Source organism: Gopherus flavomarginatus, chromosome 10, assembly GCF_025201925.1.
Source record: "Gopherus flavomarginatus isolate rGopFla2 chromosome 10, rGopFla2.mat.asm, whole genome shotgun sequence".
NCBI classification, from domain to species: domain Eukaryota; kingdom Metazoa; phylum Chordata; order Testudines; family Testudinidae; genus Gopherus; species Gopherus flavomarginatus.
The window spans coordinates 44,587,111-44,606,742 of NC_066626.1; the positions used below are offsets into that span (position 1 = coordinate 44,587,111).

At 41.6% G+C, this 19,632-nt stretch overlaps 1 protein-coding gene across 2 annotated transcripts in view; it reads right to left on the reverse strand.

The window, feature by feature from the left end:
• CERS6 (ceramide synthase 6) overlaps positions 1-19,632 on the reverse strand; it is a 222,737-nt gene that overhangs the window by 10,415 nt on the left and 192,690 nt on the right. For both annotated transcript variants that reach the window (XM_050916286.1, XM_050916285.1), the window contains exons 7-8: positions 18,963-19,091; positions 11,923-12,029 (exon numbers count right to left, since the gene is read on the reverse strand). In XM_050916286.1, coding sequence (XP_050772243.1) covers positions 11,923-12,029; positions 18,963-19,091 — 236 coding nt within the window. The remainder of the gene's footprint in view (positions 1-11,922; positions 12,030-18,962; positions 19,092-19,632) is intronic.

Here is a 19,632-nt window from a genome sequence, read left to right on the forward strand (position 1 = left end):
AGTCCCTTCTCCCCGCCATAGCCCCAGAGCACCCTCCTGCACCCCAACTCTCTGCCCCAGCCCTGAGCCTCTCATTCCTGGCCCCACCCCAGAGCCTTCACCCCCCCACACACCCCAGCCCTGAGCCTCTCATCCCTGGCCCCACCCCAGAGCCTTCACCCCCCTACACACCCCAACTCTCTGCCCCTCATCCCCGGCCCTGCCCCAGAGCCTACATCCCAACCCTCTGCCCCATCCATGAGCCCCCCATCCTCTGCCCCACCCCAGAGCCTGCACCCCCAACCATAGCACTCACATCTCTGTACTCCAACCCTCTGCCCCATACCTGAGCCCCTCCCATACTCCAAATCCCTCAGCCCCACCCCCATCACATGAATTTTATTATGTGCATCAATATGAAGGTGATGTGTCACACATCAGCTCCATACTGATGCACATAACAAAATTCATTCCACACATGAGTGGGAAAAATTAGAGGGAACACTGACACTCAGCATTCCTTTGCCTCAGTTTGTTCATTAAAATGGGTATAATATGACTTTTACCTGCCTCACAGGGCTGTTGTGAGGCTTCAGTCATTCGTTACTAAAGCATTTGGAAGAAAGGAAGAACAGTAAGGTGGAAAAAAATGTTATGGGAGGGAAAAATACTCCTCAGCCCTGTCCAATCTAGACTCACAATTAAGGCAGTGGTCTCTCTCTTTACCAGCTGGAAGGATGTCGAGAGAGATTCTCAACCTTTTCTAATCTCGATAGCTTCCATGGAGCATTCAAAAGTAGTTAGTCAATAGTGTAATGATTCAACGCACTTTAGCATTATTGACAACAATTCCTGCTCCCAACACACGCACAAATATATGCAATACATGGCACTCCAGAACAGCATGTTTGCATCAGTTATTTGTGTCAGAGAGATATCTGCGTAACTCCAGCTCCCCACTATTCCAATTCAGTTAGAACATGAGGCACAGCACTATTGCTACCTCTATCCCCTGTTGTGCACACTAGAACGCACCGAACACTGGACAGAATTACTGCTATTAAACACTCTTCTCTTGGCAAGCAGACTCTGTTCTACACTTTCAAAAATAAAATATTACATCTGTTAAACTTAATTATCCAGCTGTGCTCTGAGTCTGAAATTGCTTTCCTGAGTCAGAAGCTTGAAGGAGTGTGAAATTTTCAGCTGGACCATCTTAGGAAGGTGGGGAAAGAATGAGATGTGTCTGTGTGTGAGGGGACAAGAGATGGTAAGTCCCCCTCAGCTGAGAATGATTACGACCTCTCTTCCAGGTAAAAAATCAGTTTCTGCAGGGGATCACCCTGTCTTTTTACCATGATTAGAGTTGAATGTGAGCTATATCTCAGCTCTCACAATTTCAACTGGGTTCTCTAGCTACTGGTAATGATCCAGACCTCAGTTATACGATAACTTCGCACATATGTTAGAACTTCTGCCCAGGCTCAGTTAAGATGAGTTGCCAAACTTCTCCTGAAGGCAGTAGGAAATGAAGGGCTCCTCCCCAGGACAAAATTCCACTGACGTCTGCAACTTTCACCATATCAAATGATGTTGGTGATGCTACCAGAGTAGCCACTTAATCTGTCTAGCTGAGAGGAGATCTGTGCAGATAACACATTAAAAAACAGGCTTTACAATTATTCAAGACCCTTTTCAAATCAATCCACTCTGCCAGGCTCCTCCCTGTTTGGGCTATGTATGTATCTGTAGCCGAGCTGTATCATCAGCCATTTAAGTGAACAGTTACAGTTTTCCCTTCTCTTCCTTCATCACTGCTGTCCTTTCCCAACCCTCCCGTGTGTATTAGTTCAGAATTGTACCAGTGACAAAGTAGGGGACAAAGCGCTCCCACAAAAGTGCAGGTAACGCCGACTCTGTGAATGAACTAGAGCCATGAAGTCCAGGGGCCCTAGATCAGTGATAAGCCTAGAGCACAGAGATCTGCTCATCCTCCTCTAGAGCATAGAGGACAGTTATGAAGTGAATATATTGCTGCTTTATCAACAGCATTAGAAATATACACACGCAGCCAAATTCTGCTCTCATTTACACAGGTGTAAATCCAACAGACCCTACTAAAGTTAATAGAGTGTGTAATGGTTCTCACTCAGGGTCTGGTTGGCGAGCGTGGCCTAGTGGTCATGACCACAACTGCTGACTGCCAACGGGGTTGTGGGGAGGGGAGCCTGGGCCCTCCCACTCCAATGGGTTCTGACCAAGGGCCTTTTGGGCTACCAGTGGTCTGGCAAACAAGGCTGCTTAAGGCTGTCTTCCCTGGGACATTTCCTCCCTCTCCCCTCCCCAGGTCAGCTTAGTCCAAGGCTTTCCACTTTTGGGGAAGTCCAAACCAAAAAAATAAGAGTGGGTTACCAATGTCCAGGGTCCACAGATGAGGGAGAGGGGGATACTTCCCTCTCTGATTGTCTCTGGGGTGGGTCCTCCCTTCCCTCAGGGAGGGTCTTCTTGAGCAGCTGTGTCAGAGCCTTTAGGCTGCCCTCTACTCTGTGCTGCTGGAGCTGTGGGCTGCAGGTCTGCTCATCTCCACCTCTGCCACCCAAATGATCGAATTCCTTGTCTTAATTATTCCAGCAGTGCATTTGCTGCAGGTGTAGTGGGGCAGAGCTGGCTGAGCCCAAAATAATTCCTTAACCCTTTAGTTCCCAGTGTGGGGTTTGTACACCCCATCACAGAGCGTCTCCAGATTTACATCCTGATAATTAAGAGTAGAACTTGACCCATAGCTTCTTTTGATTTTGAGTCACTTGTCAGATGGAGAGGGAAATCAAAATGAGCAATGGACTAACATATACCTGTATTTGAAAGCAAGTGGTCATTCATGAATGACAAAAGAATTTGGCTCGGGATCTTAAAGAAGCCACATTCCCAAACAATCAAGTGAATTCTGAGTTGCTCAATGTGCTTCAGTGCTGTCACATAACAACCAGGGATTTTGACTCTGTAAAGTACAGACTCCTTTGTTGTGCAAGAACAAATCAGACAGATCAAGGAAGTAGCACTGGCCCCAAGGTGGGGTGTCCAATAGGCGTCCTTAGGGACGACTGTGACCTACAATGTCTTGCCATGGGATTTAAGTGTAAGTGCAGGATGAGACCAACGATGATCAAAAGCTGATTTCTTTTTTGTTAACCTATTGAGGAAGATAAAAGTACAAACAAATATGCTGCACATTTATTTTTGATAAATTAACCACTAATTAACTGCAGCCCTGGGCTCCTGGCAAGATGCCAATACAGTCTGACTGTCACAGAGTTGGGCATACCTGTTTTAATACTAATCAGCAACAAAACATCTTTGCAGAAATCACAGAATTGCCACTGAGACAAGGTTATTTTAAGCCCCATATAGATCAGTAGGGCTTTCAGTTATTTAACTAATATAATGCAACAGACAGGAAATTATTCATGTTTGATGTAGTGTAAAAGGAGTCATTCTGATCAAGCTGTCTATTGTGCTGAGTTCAATTGTGCTTATCTGTTCACCCAATTTCTTCTCATCAGTGGCTCCTGCCCACTAACAGATTTGCAGTCACTGGTATGAACACTATTATCTCTACTCTTGTTGACAGAACAACTGAAAACAAAGGGTCATATACACTTTCACAATCAAGGTGCCTATCTCAGGAGAGTCTTTCTAAAGAGATTTAAATAAAGGAGGATTTCAGATTCCATGGCAGAATGCAATTATACTCAGCAAAATGTTTTATCAGGAATGTGTTCTGCCAAAATGCATGTGTATGTGTCTGGGGTCAGAGCAGATAGATAGAGAAAACAACGTCATTTATATTTTCAAATCTGAAAATCTTTAAGAACTTACTAAAAGCTTGCACAGACAGCACAGAATTCATGTCAAGAGGCATCCGTTTCAGGGCCCGTATTTTTCCCTGCATAAATGAAAGACTTGGCATATGATGTATGGGCCAGATTGTCCCTAGCCTTTGCAAGGGAGTGCAGGGAGAGAGTAAAAAAAGCCTCTGCCGTGCCCACTTCCTCTTCCACGCTTCCTCTTGGTACTAAGGACAATTGCAGTTCCTGAGTGCAAGAAAACTTAGGAAATGTCCCCTCCATTGCCCCCGGGGAGTTGGGAGGAGGCGGGGTTAAGGACCCATCTATACAGCAAGTTAGACACTCCAGCAAGATGACTGTACCAACTTCTCCTAATAATCTTTTCCAGTGTAACTCTGTACTGCCTCAAACCAATGCAGTAATTCAAGAGCATGACCTAGCCCATAGTATTTTGCTTCCAGAGTTTTTTACACTAGAATAACTGAATCACCTGCAAGACCCCCAAAGATCAATCATACTAAACACAAGCAGTTCAATGCATAAATTAAGAGAAATGCTGTCAAACATATGATCCAAAGTTTACATTCTTGTTGGAGAGTAATTTTATCTACTTGCTAAAGGACTTAGACAAGCAAACAAAAAAAGTATCCTCGCACCTGATGGACAGAACACCACACAGAATTCAACACATGGTCATTAGAGAATAAGCAAAGCTTAACTAAATAATACAAACGTTAGCTGAGAAATTCAAAGCATCAACACTCTAATGCAAGTCTATGGTGCTACTCCAAGTAGTAAAGTAGCCATCTTCTAGAAACAGTCAAGTAACAGTTTCATTTAAAAGTAAATTTTGAGTCAACTTTGGATTTTTTTCCCTCTCCTTTTCACAAAACCAGAAAACCTAAAATCCTTTAGTCTTGGTCTCTCTCTCTAGGTGGCAAAGTTGTCTCTCATAGAGCTCCCCTCAACTCCAGATTAGGTGTATAGTGGAATCCATCACAGTGGATGTGTGGGAGCAATCCTGATAGCCGATGTTTCTCAGTATTCTGTTTATTCTCCAGCCTTCACACTTCATTAATCACAGTGATTTAAAAACAGCACTGCAAATATGTGTGGCAGCAGCAAGAAGGTGAATGCCCCTTACTTTCTCTTGAGATATTTATACCCACCACCATAATTCTCGGCCCAGAGTGCTGCGGTAATTCTTTCTGTTCTATTTGTATTTTAGAAAAGACACTATTCAAAATAATAACCACCACCCCAAAGCCCCAAGAACACTGATTGAACAATCTGTCCCTGTCAACAGAATGTTCCCTGTGGCTCCAATAACACAATCTGTAGGAACCAAAATTGAGGATAAGAAGATTGACTTTGATAAGTCTGATGATACTCTTTTTATTTAAATTTTGCTTGTTATGATAACATGAAAATCCCAAACCAGAAACACTGAGCAAATGTCACTGCTTGTTATTCACACTACAACCTTTCACTGGTGAATGACATTTTTAACTTTTGCACTGGTGAGTTTCCCTCTAGGAAAAGCTGGCTTAGGGCTGGCCTAAAACTGCTGAGGCGCAAGCTCTGCTTCAGACAGTATTTGAAGCTTTGGGTTCTCAAGAACCATACACAAGTCAAAGGGATAAAGTAACCAGCCTCCGTTAAGGACAGCATAAGCTCACACTTCATCGGAAGCAGACAGGATGACAATGTTACATCTCCTCTGCTAAAGAATATAAACAAGGGGAAAGATTCAAGGTGAGTTATTTATTTAATTCACTGAGCCTCTTTTTTATCTTATATATGAATAGCTTATTACTTCCTCAAATTTGTTCATTATTCAAAATTATTTGACAAAAGTTTCCTTCAAATAATTATTGGCCAATGGTTGGTTCATTAACTGTTTGTTGTGACTACAAAATATCTGAAATTCAAGCAGCATTCCTTAGTTTTGATCATTAGTCCTAAGTCCAAGGTCTAGTGCTATTGTTTCTGCTCCTTGAGAGAATTAGTAACTCCGTAAATCAAGTTCCTGGTATGAAAATTGTTAATTAGTCATTCAAAATCTGCTGCCTGAAAATACAGAATAGTTTTCAGAGTTGTTGTAGCTGTGTTGGACCAAGGATATTAGAGAGGAAGGTGGCCGAAGTAATATCTTCTACTGGATTAAGCTTGAAAGCTTGTCTCTCTCAGCAATAGAAGTTGGTCCAATGAAAGATATTACCTCAGTTACCTTATCTCACTAATAGGACCAACACGGCTACTAATTTCTCCAATTTGTCCACATCTTTCCCGAAATGTGGCACCTAGAACTGGACACAATAATCCAGTCCTGCTTACAGCACTCATGCTAATACATCCCAGAATAATTACTTTTTTTGCAGTAATGTTACATTGTTGACTCAGATTTAGCTTGTGCTCCACTATGACCCCCAGATCCCAGTCCGCAGTACTCCTTTCTAGGCAGTCATTTCCCATTTTGTAAGTGTGCAACTGACCTTTCCTAAGTGGAGTACTTTGCATTTGTCCCTGTTGATTTTCATTCTAGTTACTTCAGATAATTTCTTCAGTTTGCTCAAATCATTTTGAATTTTAATCCTATCCTCCAAAGCACTTGCAACCCCTTCACCTTGGTATCATCCACAAACTTTGTAAGTGTACTCTCCATGCCATTATTAAAACATTGAAGAAGATATTGAACAGAACTAGACCCAGAACTGATCCCTGCAGGATCCCACTGGATATGCGCTTCCAGCTTGACTGTGAACCATGGATAACTACTCTCTGGGAATGGTTTTCCAACCAGTTATGCACCCACCTTATAGTAGCTCCATAAGGTTGTATTTCCCTAATTTGTTTATGAGAGGGTCATGCGAGACAGTATCAAAAGCCTTATTAAAGTCAAATTCTACCACATCTACTGCTTCCCTTCTATCTACAAAGCTTGTGACCCTGTCAAAAAAAACTATTAGGTTGGTTTGACACGATTTGTTCTTGACAAATTATATTACATACTATGCAACATTTCCAAAGTGCTGTGCTATTATTAATTAGTTATATCCTGCCACCAGTGAACCAGGAGCTTTACAGTCAGATATTAAGACAGAGGTCGCTGCCCTAAAACGCTTGCAGTTTAGACTGGCAACATAGATGAGGGGGTAGAATGAGAAGATAGAAACACTGAAGGGGAGAGGACACTGAGAAGTTAGGAACACAGTGTGATTGAGTGGTGATGTTAGACAAGTCTTGGTGGTTACACAGCATTTGCATGGATTTTGTTTTACCTTTTTTTGGTGGGGTTGGGGAGAGGGAAGGGTAAAGAAGTAAAGATTTTCAGTCACCTAGTTCAGCTGTTTTCAGCCTGTGGCCCCTGGACCACTGGTGGTCTGCAGAGAAGTGGCTGGGCACATGGTGCTGGCTCTCCTCCTATCAGGAGGCCTGTAGAAGCAGCTGAAATCAAGAAGAAGGAGGCAGCTTTGATGCACCTAGTAGGAACTACTCTACATGAGAGGAAACCGAAGCAGTTCCCATGGACCAGTGAAACTGAAGTTGCCTGCAGCAGTGGAACGCTTGTGGACACGGGCCATGCAGTATATCCAGAAGTGGAGGAAGACAAAGAAACCGATGCCTGGGCAGCATGTGCAGGGGAGAAGGGGACAAGGCAAAGGAAGACAGGAAGGGGGTGCATGCACAAAGGAAAGGGGAAAAGAATAGATGGGAGGGGAAGATGAAATTAAGAGTAAAACTGACAGTGGGATTAACTTTTTCAAACGAGACAAACACTTGTCACATTAGATACACCCAAAATAAACAGATCAGATTTGTAACATTACTATGCCATGTAAAGAATTGCTAGTTACCTCTGGAATGTTATGTGATTACAAACGGATCCTGGAGACACCCTCTCTATTAAAATGTTGCCCATGATGTGAAAAAGTTTGGGTACCATTGGCCTAACAGTAAAAGATTTTCTATGGCATACATTCCTGTGAGGTATGAATTAATTAATTCACAACACACTCCTGTAAGGTATGCAAATATCTCATTTTACTGATAGGGAAACTCACACCACAAAGAAATTAATCGTCAACAGAATGCCTCCATTCTGCTCATGCAGTGATTAGCTTTGGCACCAGTTAGTTGATTTTGGATTAAGAGGATGTGCTGAACTTTATCTGAATCATTTAACCCTGGTCGACTATATTTCTCCTGGGAAAGCTAACGTAATATAATTTGAGAGTAAAAAAAAGAAGAGCTTTAACCTACTTAATTTAATTTAAAAACATTCATAAGACCCTTTACTGATTAAATTTTGTATTTTGAGAACATTATTTTGTACACTGTCATTGGAATAGAAAGAAAAAAGCACTTTAAATTATTCCTGGGTTAACATGATAGCCAGTTTGTTAAATAAATATAATGAGGCTTCAGTGCCAGTGAGCAATGTAACATTATGTTGAGAGCATTATGCAGAATTATCTAGAATTTAAAGCAGCACAATTATAGTTGAGAAGCTGAAAATGTGTACACTTGACTTCATCTCTCTGGTAGCAAAGTGAATCTAAACTTTTCCCCCCCTCTTTAAGCAATGCTTTATGTAAATACTAAAAACCTACATTTTGCACGAAATGCTGAATCACTTTCCATGGGCTTGCAAAGCCTGTAATGCATCAGAACCGGTATTTAAATTTGGACCTATCCTACAATGGTTATAACTGGAAAGGAAACAGTTTCCAGATTTTAAATACATTTATTAATACTATCTCTCTGGTAGTGGTAAATTGGAATGAACCCAAACAATAGTTACTGATTAGATAGGACCTACATTATATTGCTCTATCATCTGCTTCCACCCCACTGGCTAGTCAGCAGAGAGAATATGAATTAATTGATAGTTTCAGTTCTATCCATCATCAATAATACTGTGCCTACCCAGACTAGAGCAACTTCTGGCATATTTTTAAAATGGCTTTTAAATAAACTGACAATAACAACATGATCACAGGGGGTAAAGCGCCCCAAGCAGTGCACCGAATTGCCACCGTGGGGGGCGGAGGCAGTCCATGTGCTCTAAGGGTGGCAGGTGTGTTTCCGCAGCTGCGGCAATTCGGCGGCAGCTTCTATGTTTAGCTGAAGCTGCGGCAGACAGCTAAATATAGAAGCTGCTGCCGAATTGCCGCCACCGCGGAAACGCACGTGCCACCCTAAGGGCACATGGACTGCCCCCGCCGTCCATGGCGGCAATTCGGCATGCTGCTGGGGGCAAAACAACAGGGACTGCCGCCCCTTGAAGATTGCCACCCCAAGCACCAGCTTGGAATGCTGGTGCCTGGAGCTGGCCCTGACTACTGTAAAAGCAGCATGTTTTGCTGGCTCTTCCCTCCTTGCATCTGGCCATGCCCTGTGCTGCAGTCTGCTGCCCTCTTTAACCTACATTATATTGTATAATGTAGCACACAGGAGTTGCTTGTGGCTTTGCAGTGAAGGAGGATGCTACCATAGAGCCACCTTCTTTCCTCCCCTCGCCCCCCAATTGTCACACTTTTTCTACCTACTGAGCTGGGGCTTAGGTCTTTGCTTCTACAGACCTGGATTCAAATAAGGCTTTGATCAAACGTGAGATGACGCTGTTCTCATTTTAGGCATAAAAGGATATTGGTGCACACTGCAAAACCACTGCACAAAATGGTAAGAATGTAAATCTGTGTTCAGACTGTTTTTGACATTTGCTAGACAATGTAACACTATATTGGTAATCTCTAACTCTAGAATGTGGTGTCTAATAGCAGGGCAGGTGTGGTCAAACAGAGAGTTGGGTAGGAAAACATACACAAAACTTCTATTTGTATTATGCCTGGCTCTCACCAGTTATGTCAGGTCTTTAATTTAACTGTGAACTATAAATGGTTACCTTATGATTAACATGAGAAGCGCATCAATAATTTCAGTTTTTTCCTTAGACTTTGCTGTATAGTATGACATTTGGCTGGAGTGCTCCCGAGAAATTTGTGTGTGAGGTTTCATTTCCTGATCTTCAACCCAGATTGTAAACACTTCAGGCTAACTCCTGTACTCTCAAACACTTGACTTGTGTGGGCTTGCACGGAGGTAAAGGAGAAGCAGAATTACATCCTTCTTATTTTCACACGCCTTGAGAAAAACATACTCTGAGTATCTACTTTCAGTTGAGAGAAAACTAATAAACTCCCCTGAATTTGTGGACTTAGTGACTACTTGGAAAAGAGCTTTGGGTGAGATCAATCTTGATCTCACTCAAAGCAAGCACATAGCAGTGCTCTGGTAAATGTTGGTGTTTGAAAAGCATAACAGACAGACATTTAAAGCTGGTATTCTCTCCTTGGCTTTTCAAATACCATACAGCAGGGTTTAAAGTGATATTAAAGAGCTAGAGTGATGGCTAAACAAACTAGACAGCTATCTACTCAAGGAGTGTAAATCTGTTATTCCTTTAAGAACATTACAGGCAAAGAAGGAAATCACACAGAGGAAAATGCACTTGATTTCCATCTGGACAAGTACAAAGACCTATCCTGTGTTCAAACTGAACCTTACCATGGACAAACCCCCATAGCCACAGTCGTCTGTGGTGTATCTCTTTTGGTGGAATTTGGCTCTCACTGTTTCCCCAATTTAAAAAGATATATGGGAGGAAGAAACCATATGGAAAATGCTGGCTCTGCTGTACATCTCGTAGCACACAGGTGGGAGAAATCTGTGTACTGCAGCTATTGAAGTTTAATGTGTGACTAAGAAACCTTTGGTGGCAGAAGGTGAAAAAGGTCATTTTAAAAAATAAGTCCATCCCATCCTCAAAAATGTACTGAAGACTTTAACATAGAGTTTGGGTTTCTGTTGGGTTTGTTTTTTAAATCTCTGGGGTTATTGAATACATGGGGATTCTTTGGCTCGGAGCGCAGTCATCAGCACAGCACCTCTGGACTCTCTGACCACTAGGGGAGTCTTCTGCATTTCACAGCTGATGAGATGACTCCTAAAAGGTAACTTGACTTTATCCAGGCTTCATATTAACAAGCCCCCAAAGAGATCTCATTTTACTGGATTGGGAAAGGATCTGGGGTGAGGCGAGGGGTTGGTATGTGTGTAAGTCAACTACATGTGTGATTAAGTAATGGGCTTTTTGTGGCTGTTTCTTTCTGCAGGATCACTAAGAATTTCTGCTTACCATAGCATCCTGGCATTAACAGTGCTCTCCAAACACAATGGACAAAACTGTTATTCCACTATATTCCCGAACTATCCTGCCGGACAGGATTAGTTTTGTTTCTGGAACACTGATTAAGGGTGTGGGGTCATGAATGCAGTGAGGTCATGTTGGAACTGTCTCACCAACTCTTCTCAAAGGCAGGATGCTCACTTTATAATGGGGCTGCTCCTTTCATGCGCACAAGTGTGAGATGGTATTTCATACTGCAGCTTTAAAGAAATCTGGAAAGGATTCTCCCTTGGGACACAGCAGTGCTACTTCCTCATTAGACAGAGGGTTTGCTATTGAGAAGTGAAAAGATTCCGCCCTCCCCAGAGCACATACATTGCTTTCACAGCATATATACTGCTTCCCAGCTGCTTTAGGAAAAAAGAGAGGCACAGGGCACTACAATCCTGCATGACAGCAGCACTGCCATCTGGCCAGACTCCTACTTCACTTGTTTTCTGTGTTCTTCCAAAGACAATGAAAGTGGTAAAGCATGTGCTGAAAGCCAACTAGCTCCAACCTCACCTATTGGTCTCTGCTTTCAGCACCTTATTCTCGGCCCCCTACCCTACAAAGGCAGCTGCATACTTACTTGTGGCCGTCTTGTCTCCAGCCCATTTCTGCTTTAAAACCAGCTCAGACCCTGCCCCCTAACCTTTACTATTTAATGAATGTTGACCACCATGGTAATCTATAGAAGTAACCAGCTAGGATCTTCTCTAGTAAGGGCATCTAGTTATCTCTGAAACTTTTCTTTAATGTTTGTGAGATATAGGCCAGTATACACAGCTGGCACTCTACTGTAATGCATTTATTTCCAAACTAGTCTAGGGCCAAGTACCTGAGGAAGGGGGCATGCTTACTCACCACAAAGGATATATGCCAAGCCTACTGATGATGAAGACAATGGCAAACATAAGGAACAGGAGGTCACTCAGTTTTTGACACTTGCAATAGTTTGCCATTTTGGCAGCCTGCAAAAGAGAGGGATGAAGAGTGTTTACTCCAGTTATGATAACAACTGCAAAAGTCTTACACTGTGCATGAACTGCGATGAGCAATTAAAATGCAAAGGAGCCAAATTTCAACCAAATACATCAAGATTCACATTGTTCTGCTATACAGTGACCTTGCTTCCTCTCTGCCCTGGAGTTGGTCAGTTTCTTCAGTAAGAAAATCCAGCAAGAGTTGCCTCTCACCTCTACCCATTCCCACCCAACCGTTTCTCCCACATCATTACCATTTCAGACTCTCAGGTATCATTTGTAATCAAGGGATTAGAAATGTCTTCAGGCATCTCCCTCTGCTCCTTTAGCTCAGCTTTCAAGTACATTACTGTTCTCCCAGCCTAATGAAACACCCCACTGCCCCTCGACTGCACTTTCTTCTTCAGCTACTGCTCATTTCCCTCCTCCTCTGTGGTCTCCAAACTCCTTGGGCCTACTGTCTATAAACATTGCCTCAACGTCTTCATTTCTAACTCTCTCTTGAATCCTCAGCCCTCTCCACTACCAGAGACTGCTCTGAAGGTACTCAGAACCTTCTCCTGGCCATGCATAAGGACCTCTTCTCTGTATTCCTCCACCTTGAACTCTCTGCTGTTTTTGACTTGGCCTATCACTCCTTCCTGTTCCATCCGTTCCTCACACTCAGCTTTCATGACTGTATTCTTTTAGCTATCATGGCACTTCTGATTGCTCCTGCACCAACACTTGATTGCTGCTCTTCTTCCCATCTCCTGGGGTCTCCTGTATCAAACTGAGCTCCCCTCCAATCCATAAAAAGCACTTCTTCTAAAAGCAATCATCCTTGTCCAATACTCAGACCATGTCCCTCCCCACCTCAAATCCCCTCACTGGCTTCCTTTTGTCCTCTGCATCAGAGACAAGCTTCTTGTTCTCCATATCAAGGCCCTGTACTCCACCACCACTGCCTTAATCCCAGCTCTCATTTTCTCCTACTTCTCTCCTGCTGCTTTTGCTTCTTGCCACTTGCTGTTCTACACATCCCTTTGGCATGCTTCTCCCATTCGTCTTTGTGCATTCTTTTATGCTGGCTCTTAAGCCTGGAACTCCCTCCTTTTCTCTGTGTACCAAACAACCACTTCTTCATTCAAACCCCTCTTTAAAATACTTTTCTTCCCTGAAGCTCATCAACATTTATCCCACAAAGAGAAAGAAGTGTGTGTATAAATATATATAAAGATACCCGCATTGTTTTGAGATTGTTCATGTAGCTGAACAAAATGGCCTATTTTAGAATGCATGCTTCTTGAGGAAGCGACAATCTCTTCGTCTACACTTTGAAATGCCAATACTGATGTACCCTTAATAAATGATAAATAATAGTGCATCAAGAGTTTGATTCAATGCCCACTTTAATTAGCAGGAGACTTTTCACTGGCTTCTATGGGCATTGCATAAGGCTAAGGCTTATTAACATAGCAATAATAGTGAGAAAAACTACCACATGTACTGACTTAAAACCCTGCACAGAATGCAGAAATAAATTCAGATAATTTCTTGAAAGGATGAGAAAGGCAGCACTGCTGCATTACCTATGACCTTGTTAGCATCATGACACTGAACCTGAAAAGTGTGAAACAGTCACATTAAACAAACACCAGAGTTCAAATTCTGAGACGACCCTGAATAATCTGGTGTTTGCATAACTTCAGTGGTTTTTTCATTTGTATTTATAATTTAAAGGTGATTTGCTGGCTTGCAGAAAACAAACTAGGAAACTGAAGGGATACTGATAGTAGACTAAAATAAGGCTTCGATGCTACCTAAAGACATGTACATGTACAAATTCATTCAGATGTGCTATTCAAAGTAATATTTTCTGGCTGATCATCAGATAAAGGAATGTTACCACTTTAGATATCAGCATATAAAGTAGAATTATATTTACAATTCAATGATTTTTAGACTGAAAGTCCAACTAGGAAGGAAGGCCATATCTCCCAGGCAGACTAGTATAGAATTTGGTTTCATGTGCTTTTGTATTTATACTGCTGTACCCCCTTGTGCTGAGATCATGCCAGATTTCAAACTAAGCAGGGATCAGCTGAGTGCTTGGATGAAAAGTCTGCAGAAAGTGGTGAGGGTGATTTGTTAGATGGAATTTGTCCATCTCAATCAGTAATGGGCAAAACAAAATATGGAAATGATATATGCTGCTGGAGGCACTTGCTTTTGGAAGTCAGTCACTTAAAACTAAGGCCCTGGGCACCTGTGGTCATTAACAATCCCATGACACGTTCCGTAAGAGTAGGCACAATTCAGGTAATTATACTCTCCTAAATTCCTCCTGCAGCTTCAATAGAGTGTATAAAGATTCTTCTTCACTTACTGTCCTAAAATTGTAAAACAGCTGCTGGTTTCTACCCTAGCGATGATTGAGTTTCATATATAACTTCTCTCTCAAGTCTGTTGTGAGATTTTTAAAAACCCTGGCTCTTTTTTAGGGGTACAATTTTATGAGTGTAAATGAGGGGTTACAGACGTCTACCTTAGAGTTCCTATCAATCAGGTAGCAAGCTCTCTACCTACCTTCACCTGTGTCAGTGAACATGCCATACAGGAGGACAGGTTTATAAAATCAGTCTTTCATGTTTGTAAAGCACTTAATAATTCTCAGATGAAAGCAGTGTAAGGGTTGTTATTAATAAGTTCTTACAGACGGGGTCCCATGAACTATGTGGCAAGCAGGACCCAAATCCTGCTTTCTGTCCATTCTGGTGCAGCAGCCCAGAAATTCTGTGGAAGCTTCTTTTCAATTAAAAAAATAAAACAAAAACAGTTTTAAAATGAATTAAATCTGAAAATAAATAATAGAAGCTGTGCAGTGGCTCTTTCCTGATTTATTCTGACATTTAATTCAATTTATTTATACTACCCAAACTCTCTGGGCTTTCACATGCCAAAGGATTTACATTGACAACATGTAACTGTTGACGGTATCAGGGGACAAGCTGGAGGATCTGGTAGGTGAGTAAATGTTAGTTGGGGATTTTTGGCCCTGTGGTGAAATGAGACAAAATTTGGAATCATGAGATAAAGACATTTGCTAGATGTTTCTGCTAAAATGATTGACAGTTAATATTCTGACATTTAAACAGTCATCTTTAGTCTTCAGACCTAACAACCCAGTGAGATGAATGGGGCAGTTCACACTTCTCAGAGCTATTGTTTTAGACTTGGATTCTGCAGCACAATTCAGTGGCCAGAGTGACAATTCCATAGCACAGTTCTGTGGCCTCTCTGAGTCACAGAACCCCTGGGGCCCTTGCTTTAGACTTTCAAAATATAATTACGAGTTATCACAGAGCTTTTTAGATCCAAAATTATACACCATCAGTGTAGTTGCTATATAGGCATGAGACACATTAGACACTTCACTCAGCAGTAATTCTCATCCAGCCCTTGGATATCTTAATGACAGAAGGAATTGTTTGGCCTGGACACAGAGTGTATCCCCTATTCTCTTTGAAAGGTGTCATGGGAACTGTACTTCCTCTTACAGGGCAACTAGAATTTGACAGAAAAGGGTACAGTTTAACATGTCACCTAAAGGATGACACCATCTATGCTACGGCAGTATAAAACTAACAACTTTGAAATGTGTACCAAAACTGCAAGTTTCACAGTACAGTATTCATGAATTTGAGCAAAGCAAGGGCATATTTTCAAAGGTATTTAGGTACTTAAAAATGCAGATAGATGCTTAGTAGGATTTTCAAAAGCACTTAAACAGGTTAGGCAACCTACCTTCCATTGGCAAGTTAGATGCCCAACTCCAAATGAAATCAACTTAGGCACTTAATGTGTTCAGGCACTTCTGAAAATCCCACTAGATGCCTAAGTACCTTTGAAAATCTGGCCTGAAATGTCCACATGTACACCTATGTGAACAGCACTTGCAGTGAAAGTGTCGAAAACTCTTCCACCCTCAGACAAATTTTTCTTTTTCATAGATTCATAGACTCTAGGACTGGAAAGGACCTCGAGAGGTCATCGAGTCCAGTCCCCTGCCCTCATGGCAGGACCAAATATTGTCTAGACCATCCCTAATAGACATTTATCTAACCTACTCTTAAATATCTCCAGAGATGGAGATTCCACAACTTCCCTAGGCAATCTATTCCAGTGTTTAACTACCCTGACAGTTAGAAACTTTTTCCTAATGTCCAACCTAAATCTCCCTTGCTGCAGTTTAAGCCCATTGCTTCTTGTTCTACATTGGAGGCTAAGGTGAACAAGTTTTCTCTCTCCTCCTGATGACACCCTTTTAGATACCTGAAAACTGCTATCATGTCCCCTCTCAGTCTTCTCTTTTCCAAACTAAACAAACCCAATTCCTTCAGCCTTCCTTCATAGGTCATGTTCTCAAGACCTTTAATCATTCTTGTTGCTCTTCTCTGGACCCTCTCCAATTTCTCCACATCTTTCTTAAAATGCGGTGCCCAGAACTGGACACAATTCTCCAGCTGAGGCCTGACCAGCGCAGAGTAAAGCGGAAGAATGACTTCTCGTGTCTTGTTTACAACACACCTGTTAATGCATCCCAGAATCACGTTTGCTTTTTTTGCAACAGTATCACACTGTTGACTCATATTAAGCTTGTGGTCTACTATGACCCCTAGATCTCTTTCTGCCATACTCCTTCCTAGACAGTCTCTTCCCATTCTGTATGTGTGAAACTGATTGTTCCTTCCTAAGTGGAGAACTTTGCATTTATCTTTATTGAACTTCATCCTGTTTACCTCAGACCATTTCTCCAATTTGTCCAGATCGTTTTGAATTTTGACCCTGTCCTCCAAAGCAGTTGCAATCCCTCCCAGTTTGGTATTGTCTGCAAACTTAATAAGTGTACTTTCTATGCCAACATCTAAATCGTTGATGAAGATATTGAACAGAGCCGGTCCCAAAACAGACCCCTGCGGAACCCCACTTGTTATACCTTTCCAGCAGGATTGGGAGCCATTAATAACTACTCTCTGAGTACTGTTATCCAGCCAGTTATGCACCCACCTTATAGTAGCCCCATCTAAATTGTACTTTCCTAGTTTATCTATAAGAATATCATGTGAGACCGTATCAAATGCCTTACTAAAGTCTAGGTATATCACATCCACCACTTCTCCCTTATCCACAAGGCTCGTTATCCTATCAAAGAATGCTATCAGATTAGTTTGACATGATTTGTTCTTTACAAATCCATGCTGGCTATTCCCTATCACCTTACCACCTTCCAAATGTTTGCAGATGATTTCTTTAATTATCTGCTCCATTATCTTCCCTGGCATGGAAGTTAAACTAACTGGTCTGTAGTTTCCTGGGTTGTTTTTATTTCCCTTTTTATAGATGGGCACTATATTTGCCCCCTTCCAGTCTTCTGGAATCTCCCCTGTCTCCCATGATTTCCCAAAGATAATAGCTAGAGGCTAAGATACCAACTCTATTAACTCCTTGAGTATTCTAGGATGCATTTCATCAGGCCCTGGTGACTTGCAGGCATCTAACTTTTCTAAGTGATTTTTGACTTGCTCTTTTTTTATTTTATCTTCTAAACCTACCCTCTTCCCGTAAGCATTCACTATATTAGACATTCCTTCAGACTTCTCAGTGAAGACCGAAACAAAGAAGTCATTAAGCATCTCTGCCATTTCCCCCTCCTCATTGAGCATTGGGCCTACCCTGTCCTTGGTCTTCCTCTTGCTTCTAATGTATTGATAAAAAGTCTTCTTGTTTCCCTTTATTCCCATAGCTAGTTTGAGCTTATTTTGTGCCTTTGCCTTTCTAATCTTGCCTCTGCATTCCTGTGTTATTTGCCTATATTCGTCCTTTGTAATCTGACCTAGTTTCCATTTTTTATATGACGCCTTTTTACACTATATAACATAATATAAATATAAATAAAAAACCAGCCAACCAAAACACCGGCATTGAACTGCCCAGTTTAAAAATTAAGAATCGCAAAGTTCTATTTTAATAGTTTGATGGCCTTGGAGTCTGATGTCCTAACTATCCTCAGAACAGGTGTACGTGACATTTTCCTGCCACTGTGACTCAGCCTGGAGCTGGAGAGCCCAATTCTCAGATTAGATGGCAGTTCAGTATAAAGCCATCTCAAACTGCAGCCATTCTACTGCAATGGACACTAACGTAGCTAATTATGCTTGATGTACTCGTGTGCTCCTTATGAGCTCCCGAGTCCCATCAATACCACCATCACAGTTAGGAAACAGGGTGGGTAGTAGAGTTTTCCCACAGTGCAACATATTTCTAGGACATGAGTGTCAACACTGGGGGGGGGAGAAGGTGTTAAAAAGCAATGTAGATGCTCAAGCCAAGAGTTTCCTGACATGGACCAGTTGACTTGAGTCCCAACAACCCTAGGCTTACATTGCTGTGTAGACATAGCCTAAGGGACCATTACAGCAGCTGGAGATTATCTGGGCATGAGGGAACTCTCAAAATGCATTGTTTTCCCTGACTGCACCCTTAACACTGATGGCTAGAAGGAAGGGGAGGCATAGGATTTGCTACAACAGCTCTATACCACCTCAGGATTCCTCTACACTGGGGCAATTTCCCAGTGGCTAGACAAGCCAGCTTTAAGGCACAAAAAACATACAGTGCGTGATTTTTTTAAAAGATACATTATACTTTTGGCAAGAAAAAAATATGATACTATTTTATGAATGAGGTATGCTAATGATAATCATTGTTTTTATTTAGAATAGCTTCTCTTTTAGGAAAATACTTTTTTGTGCAAGCAACACAGGTAGGATTGTACCCTTCTGTCTGCTAGCTAACAGAACATAGCATGCCCAGTATAATTAGCAGGGTTGATTGACTTTTTGTACAGGACAGATACTGACGGCACATGAACAATCTCACCTCCAGCAAAATGTCAGCTGAATCATGAAGACACAAGGTCAGGGATCCCACTCGTGTCAAATTGGTTACATATGAAAAGGATATCAAAATGACTGTTACAATGTGATGCGTAAACATGATGCTGAAATCCTAGAATGGCAAAAAAAGAAAAAAAAAACAGTGAGATATTGTGCAGCAGATTCAGCATCTTTACACAAATAGATGGGTGATTTTTAAAGTTTTAAACTCAGGATTAGAGGTTACAATACTTAAAAACCTTGTATAATTCTTTTAACTGAGTCCATATTAAATACACATAATTATGCATTTAATTTAAATTAAACAAAACAGTTATTGTATGTAGAGCAAATACAAATAGGTTATTAAGAGTTATGTAGCATTTCCATTTCACAGTTTACAGTGAATATATCTAATGAAGTAAAGCTTTTACAGCTAAAATTACTTATAAAAGGCACATGTGCATACCACTCAAATTACACCATTTCTCTTATGTCCTAGCCAGCTTACAAAGTGCAAAACAATGCAGCCCAAAATCACTCATGTACAAGAGCTCAGACGCTGTTACAAGCTTTGCTTTGAGTGCACCTTCAGTAGATATAGAAACACAAACACATGTTTATACTGTATTAAAAGCCTCTCATAGACTGTGTCATGATACAGACCCTCAGAT